The following is a 12,724-nucleotide window of genomic DNA, read 5'->3' on the forward strand; positions in this document are numbered from 1 at the left end:
CATGTATGCACTCTTGTATTTACTGCAGCATTGTTTATTTTAGCAGAGATAACAGAAGTCCCCCCCCCCCGTGTCCATTTATGGATAAGTGAATGGATAAATAAGAAGTGTGGTGCACATATGTGTCTGTGTATGTATAAGAGTAATTTATATATAATGGAATAGTATTCAGTGTTAAAGAAGAATGGGATCTTGCCAGTTGTGACAATGGAGGGACCCAGATGTTATTATGCTAAATGCAATCAATCAGACTGAGACAAATAACGTTATGATTTCACTTATACGTGGATTCTGAAAAACAAATGAACAAATGAACAAAAAAAGCAGAAACAGGCGTATGAATACAGAGAACAAGCTGATGGTGGCCAGAGAGGAGGGGGGCAGGGGTGGATTGGGAAGATGAGGGGAAGAGGAGTAGGAGGTTCAGGATTCTAGTTATGAAACAAGTCATGAGGATGGAAGGTGCAACATAGGGAATTAAAAAAAAAAAAACTTGAGATAAACTGAAATTATGCACCAATGAAATAAATAATAATAAACAGATAATAAATAATAAAAAAATAATAATAATAAAGAATTTGTGAGCTTGCAAACAGGTAGGAGGTTGCCACCAAGAATGAGCAGACTGATTTACAAGAGGTGGGGAGTTGGCATTCGGAAATGGACAAGCATGGATGATAAAATACAGACCTGTGTCTGGGAGCTGTTCCCCAAGAAGAAAATGAGGATAAGGGGAGATTATGGTGGAACATTTCTTTTCTAGATTTAGAAAAACAAACCAACCAAAAAACAAACATAAATCTTTAGATTAAAGAAACACAAAAAGCGTTGATTGAGGTCAACAGAAAGAAATCTATTGCACCATATTAAGACTACAGATTATTAAGAAAAAAAGATAGAGAAATTTAAAAATCAAGCAGAAGAAAAGCTCACTGTGTATAAAAGAACAATTCCAGGGGCACTGGGGTGGCTCAGTCAGTTGAGCATACACCTCTTGGTTTTGGCTCAGGTTGTGATCTCAGGATCAGGAGATTGAGCCTTGCATTGGGCTTCATGCTTAACAGGGAGTCTGCTTAGAATTCTCTCTCCCTCTCCATCTGCCCCTCCTGCTTGCTCACTTACTCACTCACTCACTCAAATAAATGAATAAGTCTTTAAAAAGAAAAAGAGCAATTTAATTGATAGCAGGGTATTTGTCAACTTAAAGAAATGCCAGGCAGTAATGGAGGAATCCTTTCAAGTATTGAGTGAAAATATAAGAAACCTAGATTCTCTGATGAATTAAACCATTATTCAAGAATAAAGGAAAGGATGCCTGGGTAGTTCAGTTGGTTAAGCATCTGCCTTCAGCTCAGGTCATGATCTCGGGGTCCAGGGACCGAACCCCACATTGGATCCCCATACTCTGCAGGGAGCCTGCTTCTCCCTCTCTTTCTGCCTGCCACTTCCCCTGCTTATGCTCTCACTCCTGTCAAATAAATAATAACCTTTTTTAAAAAAAAAAAAAGTAAAAAAATGAGAATAAAGGGAAATAAAGATATGGCTGGAAAAGATTTAGGAAAAATTACTAGTTGCATATTCTCACTAAACGGACTAGTTAAGATAGTTAAGATGTGTGAAACAGGTTACATCCAGAAGGAAGGAATGAAATGCAAGTCGCTGGATAGCATAAAAAATTTTGAGTGCCTTGTTGGGGATGAAAATTCTTTCTTTCTACCTGTCTGAGGTTCTTTGAGTGGGGCCCTTCAAATTAAATTGGCAGAAATAGATCAACAGAGGAAAGCATGCACATTTTATTAAGACGTGCGGTGCATACACGTGGCAGAACTCATTGATGAGTAACTCAAAGGCAGATTGGAACTTGGGCTTAGGTAGCACTTTTAACAAAAGAACAATTTTGAGGGAAGCGACAGGGCAAAGGAGAAGAAATCTGAGTTCCTAGGGTGGCAGATTCTGGGATGGCAGATATTTGGGGAGGCAAATGGAAAATAAGGCTCATTAGTCAGGTTTATATGTTGGTTCCCGAGGTGCCTTCTGGCTGATAAGGCTCTAGAGTTGTGTCTGGTGGTTGACTTCTGTCCTTCCTGGTAGAGAGGGGAGGAGGACAGCTTTACAGCCGTGTCCTGCTTTTAGGCAAACAGGTGGAGGGCAGAGAGCTCTTCTGTACCTGCTTCTTCTTGATTGCCTGCAGCTCAAAATAATGCTTATGCTTAAGTGGCATTTTGGAGAAGGCATATTCTGCTACTCTTTGGTGTAAAGAAATATAAATAAGCATTGAATTAAAACATTACTTGGGGGAGTTTAAGGCAAAGTGAAACAGAATACTGGGAAATGATAGCATGGACCACCAGGAAGATGATCAGTGTACCAAAGTCTTTGACTGTTTGAAAGAAGGATAAATAAAGCTGTTGCATTTTTGTGTAAAGTGTGGGTGTTAGAAAAGCAAGAGGAACCACAAAAGGAATAGAATGTAGCACTTCGAAATTAGTAGAAGGATGAAAAGGGAAGTAAACAAAATAGAAAAAAGAAACACCCCAAAAGGGACTAAAAGAACAAAAAACAAGTAAAGAGAACACAAAGTAAAAGTACAAGGGAAGGGCTCTAGATCTGCAGTTGTGAAAGATGGAATAAAGTCAATGGCTCATAACATAGAGGATCACAGGGGAAGAAACATGCATGCTGTTTCTGAGATTTGCCTACAGCATAGGGACACAGGAAGGTTGGAGGTGAAGGGCTGAAGGACCCCCGGGGAAAGATTGACACACTGAGCACAAACATCTTATTTTGTTCCCTTCCCAAATCTACTACAGTGAAGGGATTTATTTTTTTCTTAAAAGACATGAACCCAGAAAGGCATGAAAAACAGGAGAGAAAACAAGATTTTGTGAGCTTTGAAAGCTGATGGTGGCCTGGTGACTTGACTGGACAGGTCTCAGAAAATGCACTCTGGAGCCAGAAGTAGAATATACAGACAGCCAATGTCATTTACCTCTTGAAAAGCTTGCAGGCTCAGAGGTGGTGGCCCCAGGGATCTCTAGAGTGGTGAGTGGGTCTTTGGGGGCTGGGAGGTGATCCAAGTTATGAGTGTGTGTGTGTCGAGAGCTAGCTTAGTACCACTTGGGAGGCTCAAACCCAGCCCTTATCCACAGCTCTGGAAGACCCTCATCTCTTTATCCCCAGACCCAGCAGGAAAGTCTGGAGCTTTATTCTCTGAAGGGTGTAAAGCAGAGAGTCTAGATGGCAGACACCATGGAAGGGTATCACACATTAAAGTGACTAATGCCTGCTGGCTGCTGAGATCTGCATCTCTCTCTCCCATCCCTGTGGCCCCCAGGTCTTTCCTTTCTAAGCCAGAAGAGCCTTCTCTGGCATATGGGGCCAGCCCAATGGGGATGAACCAAAGCCATTGGAGGGGACAGTACTTGAGCAAATGGCCCAGCTCAACCATCCCATAGACAAGCTTGCAGCCAAAGAGCTTTACTCACATACTCCGAGCTCTTAAATATAGACAGGCGTCCAAGCTCACCAAACATTTGAAGGACGTCTAAATTGAAGCCTACATACCAAAACAGTCGGGGAGGAGACTCAGGAGGAAATAGATATTGCATGGGGAAGAGAAGAGCTCTGGAACATGCGTCACTTACTTTGTCAGTGCTAAGAGAAAATAACGTGTCTGTGAACAAAAGCCAGGATGTTTGTCAATTATATCTCAATGGAAAAAAGAAAGAACTAAAAAACCGAGGATGTCCATTAAAAAAATGCTATGGGAAAGAAATACTCTGAGGTCGAGACAAGCTCATGGAAATAAAAGGTACATTTTCAGTGGCAGGTTTGGAAGATAAAGTCAAATTCAGAAAAGACAACCATGACATCAAAAATGGAAAAGTTGGAAGATTAAAGAACCAACCCAGGAAGCTATAAGGCTGAATAACTTATATTATTAAAATATAGTAATAATAATGGTAATAAAGTCATCCAGAAGAGTTTTCCAGAACTGAAGGACATGAGTTCCTATATTGAAAGGGTCCATTGAGCTCCTGATACAACTGAAAAACTTGAACCTGTGCCCGGGCTCACCACTAGTGAAGACTAGTGAAAGGTACAGAGATTCTACAACCTTCTGGAGGAAAAAAAAATGGCCACAGTAGAAAGGCTCAGAAATCTGAATGCTTCCAGATTGCCAAACATAACAATGGAAATGAGGAGATTACTGTGGAATGCCTTCAAATTCTGAAGAAATATTATGCTTTGCTTAGAATTCTATATCCTGCCTAGCTATCAATCAGTATGACGGTAGAGGGGAATATCATGACATGCGAGGTCTCAAAAATTGTTTTCCTGCCCACTCGCAGGCAGTTAAACCAAGGTGTGCTCTACAATGAAGTAACCAAGAAACAGGTAGACACAGGATATGGGAAATAAGATCTATCCGGCACAGGACAGAGGGAGAGAAAAATCCCAGGAAGTGGGGAAGGAAGTGTGCAGGAAGACAGCTGCGCCAGGGATCGAAGGAAAAGTCAGTTCAGATTGACATGGGTCCCAGAGAGATGAATTCAAGATGGAACTCATTCACATCAAGTGTGGTTCAGCATCTTAGACAAAATAGTGGTGGGGGATTTGGGGTTCAGTCAGATCTATAGAAAAACTAAACAAGCAAGCCAAAGCAAGGCCATTATTGATTCTACAGAGAGGATCAGAGAGCATGAACGTTTGGGAAAGACCAGTGATCACAATATCCGACCCAGCCGAACTCTGAATGGTACACTGGGTCAAAATGTAGTGCAAATACCAAAGATCTACCAATACAAATAAGTGTGGAGAGGACAGATACAAAGATTGCCAAATTCTCATTTTCCAGAGTTGACAGTCCATAGCCAATGCCAATGCCAAAAAAAAAAAGAAAGAAAGAAAGAAAGAAAGAAATTTAACAAGTAGCATCAGGAAATGGACGTAAGTAATAGACAAATCAGATAAAAGACACCATTTAAAAAAGAGCAAAGAGAAGCAAGCCCATGACCTGGAAACTGAAATTTGCAGCAGAAAGGAAAAAGAACTTGAATCTCCTCTACACATCCACACCCATATTTTTAGGTGTATATATGTATATATAAATGTAAATGTATTTTAAGTATAGATAGATAGACGGATGGAACTCCTACAAATAAATTCCAATAAAAAGATCCTGGTACCAAAACAGTCAATGAATGCAAATAGCACATCCTACGAGAGGGATCGTGAAATGGCCCGAAACACGAAAAGGCACTCAGTCTCCCCAGAAGCCAAGAAATGCAGATTAAAACCAGGATGAGGTCATAATTGGCATCCACCAGTTTGGCAGAACTCCAACGCCTTACCAGTACCAAGGCTTGGCAGAGTGTAGAGCATTGGGAGCTCTCATTTGTGCTGGTGAGGGCAAAGTTAGCGTTATCCCTTTGGAGAACAAGTAGCTAGTGAGGTTAAGGACGGTGCGTATCTCCTCTCCTTTGCACAGAAAAATTCTTATGTGCAAACGGACCATACACACCTATGCAATAGCCCTGGACTTGATGGGTCTGTTGATTCAGGGAAAGCTTAATAAGTGGTGGGATAGGATTCCATGCACCAGAATGATTTAATTCTGCATGTATAGGACATGTAAGACATATGTGCAAGACACATAAGCCCCAAAGATGATGCATGAACAAAGCAAGCCTGGGGCACCTGGGTGGCTCAGTGGGTTAAAGCCTCTGCTTCAGCTCAGGTCATGATCCCAGGGTCCTGGGATCAAGCCCCGCATTGGGCTCTCTGCTCAGTGGGGAGCCTGCTTCCTCCTCTCTCTCTGCCTGCCTTTTCTCCTACTTGTTATGTCTCTCTCTGTCAAATAAATAAATAAAATCTTAAAAAAAAAAAAAAAAAGTCAAGCCAGAGGATAGGTTAAGTGTAAAACCATTGATAGGAACTTGTTTGGGTCAGGCTTCAGTATTCTGTATTGTATGTGAATGCTTATATATTTCATAGAAGCATAAACATAAGAACAGGAAAGATACATACTAACTTTAGAATCAGTGACCTCTTCTACTTTTATTGATTTGTAAAAACTTTCTCATGCATTTCGGTTACCCTGGTACCATGCAGAAGGAGGACTGCCTGCGTACCCCTATACCCACTTGGGGAATTAACATCTTTGAGATAACATATCTTCTCACCTAGGAATATGGCATAGCTTTCTACTTATCCACGTCTTCCATTATTTGCTTCCTCCGAATCCACTTTTGTAATGGTTTTTCCATTCCAATTTTCCAATGGGGTAATTGTTCATTCTGTACAAGGTCAGTTGTCATGGCTTAGAAGAAGGAGTTCTCTTTGTAGAAGAGCCTCCTGAAATTGAGTTTTGGGGGATGAGTTGGAAGATGTTGGTCTACACAAAGATGAACTTGAAATGGATAAAAGACCTCAACGAAAGGCAGGAGTCCATCAGAATCCTAGGGGAGAACATAGGCAGTAACCTCTTCGACATCAGCCACAGCAACTTATTTCAAGATATATCTCCAAAGGCAAAGGAAACAAAAGTGAAAATGAACTTTTGGGACTTCATCAAGATCAAAAGCTTCTGCAGAGCAAAGGAAACAGTCAACAAAACAAAGAGGCAATCCATGGAGTAGGAGAAGATATTCACAAATGACACTGCAGACAAAGGGCTGATATCCAGGATCCATAAAGAACTCCTCAAACTCAACACACACAAAACAGATAATCATGTCAAAAAATGGGCAGAAGACACGAACAGACACTTCTCTAATGAAGACATACAAATGACTAACAGACACATGAAAAAATGTTCATCAACACTAGCCATCAGGGAGATTCAAATCAAAACCACATTGAGATATCACCTTACACCAGTTAGAATAGCCAAAATTAATAGGACAGTGGACAACGTGTGTTGGAGAAGGTGTGGAGAAAGGGGAACCCTCTTACACTGTTGGTGGGAATGCAAGATGGTACAGCCACTTTGGAAAAGAGTGTGGAGGTTCCTTAAGAAATTAAAAATAGAGCTTCCCTATGACCCTGCAATTGCACTATTGGGTATTTACCCCAAAGATATAGATGTAGGGAAAAGAAGGGCCATCTGTACCCCAATGTTCATAGCAGCAATGGCCACGATCGCCAAACTGTGGGAAGAACCAAGATACCCCTCAACGGGCAAATGGATAAAGAAGATGTGGTCCATATATACTATGGAGTATTATGTCTCCATCAGAAAGGATGAATACCTAACTTTTATATGAACATGGACGGGACTGGAGGAGATTATGCTGAGTGAAATGAGTCAAGCAGAGAGAGTCAATTCTCATACAGTTTCACTTGTGGAGCATAAGGAATAACATGGAGAACATGGGGAGATGGAGAAGAGAATGGAGTTAGGGGAAATTGGAGGGGGAGATGAACCACGAGAGACTATGGACTCTGAGAAACAATCTGAGGTTTTGTGGGGGAGGGGAGGAAGAAGGGAGGTTGGGAGAGCCTGGTGGTGGGTATTAAGGAGGGCAGGTATTGCATGGAGCACTGGGTGTGGGGCATAAACAATGAATTTTGGAACACTGAAAAGAAATTTAAAAAATAAATAAAAATTTAAAAAATAAAAAAAAAATTATCTAGGGGGTAAAAAAGAAAGATGTTGGTCTGTTTGTGCATCGGTTGTAGCTCATTTTCCAGGGCTCAGGGGACATAGAAGCATCTGGGGCTTATGGCTGTATACATTCAGCACGTAGGAGTCTGTTGTTCCCTGTCTCTCTTGTATTTCCCTACGTGTTTCCTTTACTCTAGGCACAGGGTGGGTTCTTTGCATCCTTTAAAAAAATGCATAATTTCAGAAGTCAAACTGAGTAGAACAAGTTGGGCCGCTCGGATGCAGGTGACCTCCTGCTGACCACCTCGCGGTCCCGAGCGTGGCTTTCCCCTCCTGTTGCAGGAAGATGCTGAAACTCTGCGGAGAGGCGGAGGACAAGCTGGCTCAGGAGCTGATCCACTTCGAGCTGCAGGTGGAGAGAGACGTGATCGAGCCCCTGTTTTTGCTGGCCGAGGTAAGCCGTGCGCACGAGGCCGCCCCACTTGGGGACACTGTTCTGCAGCAGGAATTATCACTGCCCGTCCGCCTGGTCAGGATTCCCCATATAGCACCAGCTCCCTCGGCCCCTGACACTCCTCTCTGCTGGCTTCCCAGTGGGGACGGGAGCTTAGCTGGCACCAGATCTCCTTCCCCACGGGGGTCTGCACGCTTTACCCATCCTGCCCCCAACCCATCTCCTGTCTTCCAGGAAATGAACAGCAGCCCCTCCTCTGTAGGGCCGCCTACACCTTATGTATACGTGGATCCCTTCGCTTTGATTTCATCCGATTTTATTTTTTACTTTAGTTCCAGTATAGTTCATATCCTGCGTCCTGCACATTGCAGGAGCACAGTACGGTGATTCAAAAGTTCTGTATCTTACTCCATGCTCGTCATAAATGTGCCCTTCAGCCCCTATGTCTCTGGGTTCTGAAGGGTGCTGGATAACACTGTGAGGACACAGACACCTTGATGTCCGTGTGACGATCTGGCTAGCTTCAGCCAAGTGAAATTGTGTTGAGTAAGAATGGACACCGTTGGGGATTTTATTTGCCTTGCGCCCCTGACTTCTTTCCAGTTGCCTTGGATTGGTCATCCAAGACCACCCCAGCCCCATCCCTTCGAACTACAGGTGCTCCGCGTCTGCACGGTTTGCTAGCCACTAGCCACCTGGGGCTGGCAAGCTCTTGAAATGTGCTTCGTGTCACCGAGGAACTACATTTCACATTTTAATTTCACCGAGAACTACTTTTCACATTTTTAATTTTTACTCATTCGAATTTAAAACGCTGCACCCACAGAGAGCGAGGGGCTAGCATATTGGATGGCATTGCCCTAGACCAGGCCTGGTTTCCTTCCTGGACTCCCCCCAGCACCTCCCCATCCCCTGGTGCAATTTCTATAACAGAATGGACGGGCAAATCATTAACCGAAGTGCCTCAAAGTTTTCAAGGAGAAAATCCTGCCTATAGTGCCTTGATAGAGATCAGCTCTAGACTTCTCAGGTGCCGTTCTGTGTTAGGCCATAGCCCAGCCAAGCGCATGCGTGAGAGGCCCTTTGCACCTTGGAAAGGTGGTCTGGGGTCTTGGGCAAAGCCTGAAGCAAACCTGGCCTGGGTGCCAAGACTTGCTTGTGCCAGCCAGATGTCCTTCTGGCCTGTCAGAAATGGTTCCCCTCCCTACGTTACTCACCCCTGCTCCGAAGACCGTCCTCACGGTTTTCCCTCCTGTAGAAGCCACAGCCTGAGATGGTTTTGGGTTTTCAATGTACAGCCAGTTTTCCCCTTTAAATTCGCATTTTCCGCCCCTCTTTGGTGGAGCCCGGGCCCCAAATCCCACACTGGGTGTTCTGTGAAGTCATTTTTGGAAATAAAAATATAAAAAGAGCATCCACGTACAACCAACCCACTGTGGACGAACTTGTCATAGCCGAGCAGAGCCGTGGCAAGGTTTGATTTGGTATTTATTGGGGGGGGGTGTCTTTATTTTTATAAAAATGCATCCTGATTGCATTCCCCCATCAGATCTCGGGCCTCCTGGATGAGCGCCCCTCCGCCTGCTGCTGTCTGTTGTGAATTAGGTCTCTGTGTCAGCTCTTCCGGCTTTTCTCCCCATGTGTGGCCTTTGTGTCGTGGACAGAGCCGGGATGAAGCCCATGTTTGCTGGCCGAGGTCGGGGGCAAGAAGGAGGCCAGGCATAAGTGAGCAGGGGAGTGCAGAGCCCCCCAGGGTCAGGATGACGGAGGGCCTGGCAGGGGTCCCGCGAATAAAGAGCGGCAGTTAGCTCAGGCAAAGGAATTGAGGGTTTCCTCTGGAAATCAGGACTGGGGGCCGTCAGCCCACGTACGGACGCTCCCCATGAGTTCGTCCGTCTGACTCTGTCCTGTGGTTACAGGTGGAAATCCCGAACATTCAGAAGCAGAGGAAACACTTAGCAAAGCTGGTGCTAGACATGGATTCTTCTCGAACGAGGTATGGAAGGGCTTCTTTGCTTTCCTTTTTTGTCTCTTGGAAGGGACAGCGATTGCATCTGGGGCGTGGGGAAGGGTTTGTGGGGAGCGTCATTTGTTAAGTGTGTTTCCATCCTCCAGGTTTTTCTCAATACCCCTGACATGGCAGGCACAGGAGGGGAGGGTCGTGAGTCAGAGTTATGGGGTCCCCACCCTCACAGGGTCAGTGGCCCATTGTGAGAGACAGAGGCCCTAGACAAGCCAGTGAACACGTGGTGACTTCAGGTGCCCGTAAGTCCTGTAAAGAAGGTAGCACTGTGCAGTTTTGGAAGAGAGTGGTGGAGAAAGGGAAGCTACTATATTAGGTGGGCTGAAACTGAGAAGGCTTCTTAGAGATGACACTTGATCTGCGACATAAATGGCGAGAAGGAGGCAGCCATGCAGAGATAGGGCACAGGACTGTCCATGGCAGCAGGAACAGCACGTGCAAAGGTCCTGAGGCAGGGTTGGGGAGGGATCGGGCTGCCACAGTCTGGGTATAACACCAGGGCAGTGTGACTGGGGTATGAGCCAAGGTGGGGCATACTAGGAGCTGAGATCAAAGAGGCAAGGTGGGTGAGGTGTTGTGTCTATGAAGGGGGAAAATTCTGATTCTGAGACCTGCCCACTGTTTCCTGAAGCCAGTGGTGTAGCGCTTTCCTTTTTGTAGCCACTCTGAACCTGAGACCATTATTATGGAAGCAGCATTCCAGCTGTGCTGCTCTCCTCCAGGACTGTCTCCCAGAAGCCTCCAGAAAGTACCTCTTCCATCAGGCGGGTCACCAGAGGCCCTGAGATGACATTGACTCTGACCACCGTGTGTCCCCGATGGTTCATATGCAACTTCCTAATTCTCACATGTAGGCACCGTGCCTACGTGTGCAGCTTGAAGGAAGGCAGGTTCCTGAAGATAAATACGGAAGGAAGCTTTCATTTCTACCACAAGCCCTTTGCAGGTCAATTTTAAACCTCTCCTTACCTCTTTTTAACTTTCTTGAGGAAAAGAAACAAAACCAGAAAACAGCCATCTACTTGGACTGAGAGATGTCATATAGACTCCCGAAGCAGGAGTCCGAGGTGAGATGGTGAGATCCAGGTCACCTGTTTCCAAGACCTGTGAGCTTGGTCAAGTCACTCAGCCTCCCAGAGTCACAGTTGCCCCACCTGCACACAGGTAGTGACGCCATCCATGGGCTGATGTGAGGAGATTGTTTTGAGTGTCCATTGAGATTGCATTTGTCACAGCGCTTCCCAGGTGCTTTGCCAAAGGAAACTGCTACAATTAACTAGTTGGGACCTGGGAATTCAACATCTGGACTGATACAGAGTGTAAGGCGGTCGCCCAAGACCAGAAATAGAACAGGTTAGAGCAGCAGAGAAACAGAGAATGTCTTTCGTTAACTTAGCGTTTCCCAAACTTCAGTCCACCTGAATAGTTTTGAACATCTGGACCTACACATCTCACAAAAAGTCGATTCGCTTCTTCAAAATGAATCTGTTTAAAAGATGTTAGAGCCCTACGGTACACTGAAGGGCGCGACAAGGACGAAAGCAAATCCTGTTGCTCACAGAAGGCTATGACCCTGAAGCTTGTCTCCTTCCATTAAGAAGGAAGAGGAGGAAGAACATTGTCAAGGTTTTTCCGACCCAAGTCTGAGGCTCTCTCCTCAGCGCTCAAGGAGGAAGACAGAGCAGGTTGCGTGGGGAGTATGGATGTGACATCACCAACTACTGTATCCTTGGACCATGTCCAGCGCCTCCCGTGACATCAGCATTAAAGGCCCACATTGGGGCAGTCACACAAGGATTAAAGACATGCTGATTGTCCCACTGTTAAGAGGATGATGGAGACCTTGCTCCTGGGTTTGTAGAGTAATTTCCTTCACCGTGGAGACCTGGCCCTTCACTCTGAGGTCTTCCCCCCGCCTCTGTAAGGGAAACCTAAATTTCCATCTAAGAGCTTCTGGTCGGAAGGCCAGATGCTAGCATTAGCGCTTGTCATTGTCACCTCTACTTAACGTGATTTTGCTCAGTCTTCTTATGAGAGGTTGAGTGGGCGACAGTCACGGTCCATCTAGTCACGTGGTGCGTTTTTAATGGTGACACCAAGTGGCATATGGATTCTGAAAACCATAGAGAAGCATCGTTAGGAACCCGTCTTCCACGATTTGAGGAACTGTTCCACATTCTCAGCTCATCATCTCTTATATGCTGGGGTTTGGTCAGGACATCTCTACCTCCCCCATCCAAATTCTTACGCTTCTAAACTTCAGCCAAGACCCTTGACAACCTTTGTCTTTTCGGAAGCCAACCCACCCAACTTCCTGCCTTTTCCCCAAACCCTCACTCTTCAGCCAACATGAGGACCGCGTCCCAAGAGACAGTAGTGAGAGTAAGACCAGATGCTATGCCATTGAATAGCAAGGAACACCAGCTGCTCTCCTGGATCAGAGGGTCCTTCCTGCCCTCCCCTCCACCCCACCCTGCTTCCCACCATGGTCAGTGTGTAGGTTCCATTCTTTGCAGGATCACCAAAACTTTCGTTAGTCCCTTTTTGTTGTTCCCAAGTTACACTCTGAAGAACTGCACGGTGTATTCCAGATGGAGACACGCTGTTGATCTGTGTGCCCGGATCCTTGAGTTGTACA

General features: G+C 45.1%; 1 protein-coding gene across 5 annotated transcripts in view; it reads left to right on the plus strand.

Moving 5' to 3' along the window:
* Positions 1–12,724, plus strand: part of ARHGAP44 (Rho GTPase activating protein 44) — a 164,013-nt gene that overhangs the window by 100,456 nt on the left and 50,833 nt on the right. For all 5 annotated transcript variants that reach the window (XM_082708461.1, XM_082708460.1, XM_082708459.1 and 2 more), the window contains exons 5-6: positions 7,952–8,063; positions 9,983–10,059. In XM_082708461.1, coding sequence (XP_082564587.1) covers positions 7,952–8,063; positions 9,983–10,059 — 189 coding nt within the window. The remainder of the gene's footprint in view (positions 1–7,951; positions 8,064–9,982; positions 10,060–12,724) is intronic.

Source organism: Mustela nivalis (genome assembly GCF_964662115.1).
Source record: "Mustela nivalis genome assembly, chromosome: 17".
NCBI lineage: Eukaryota > Metazoa > Chordata > Mammalia > Carnivora > Mustelidae > Mustela > Mustela nivalis.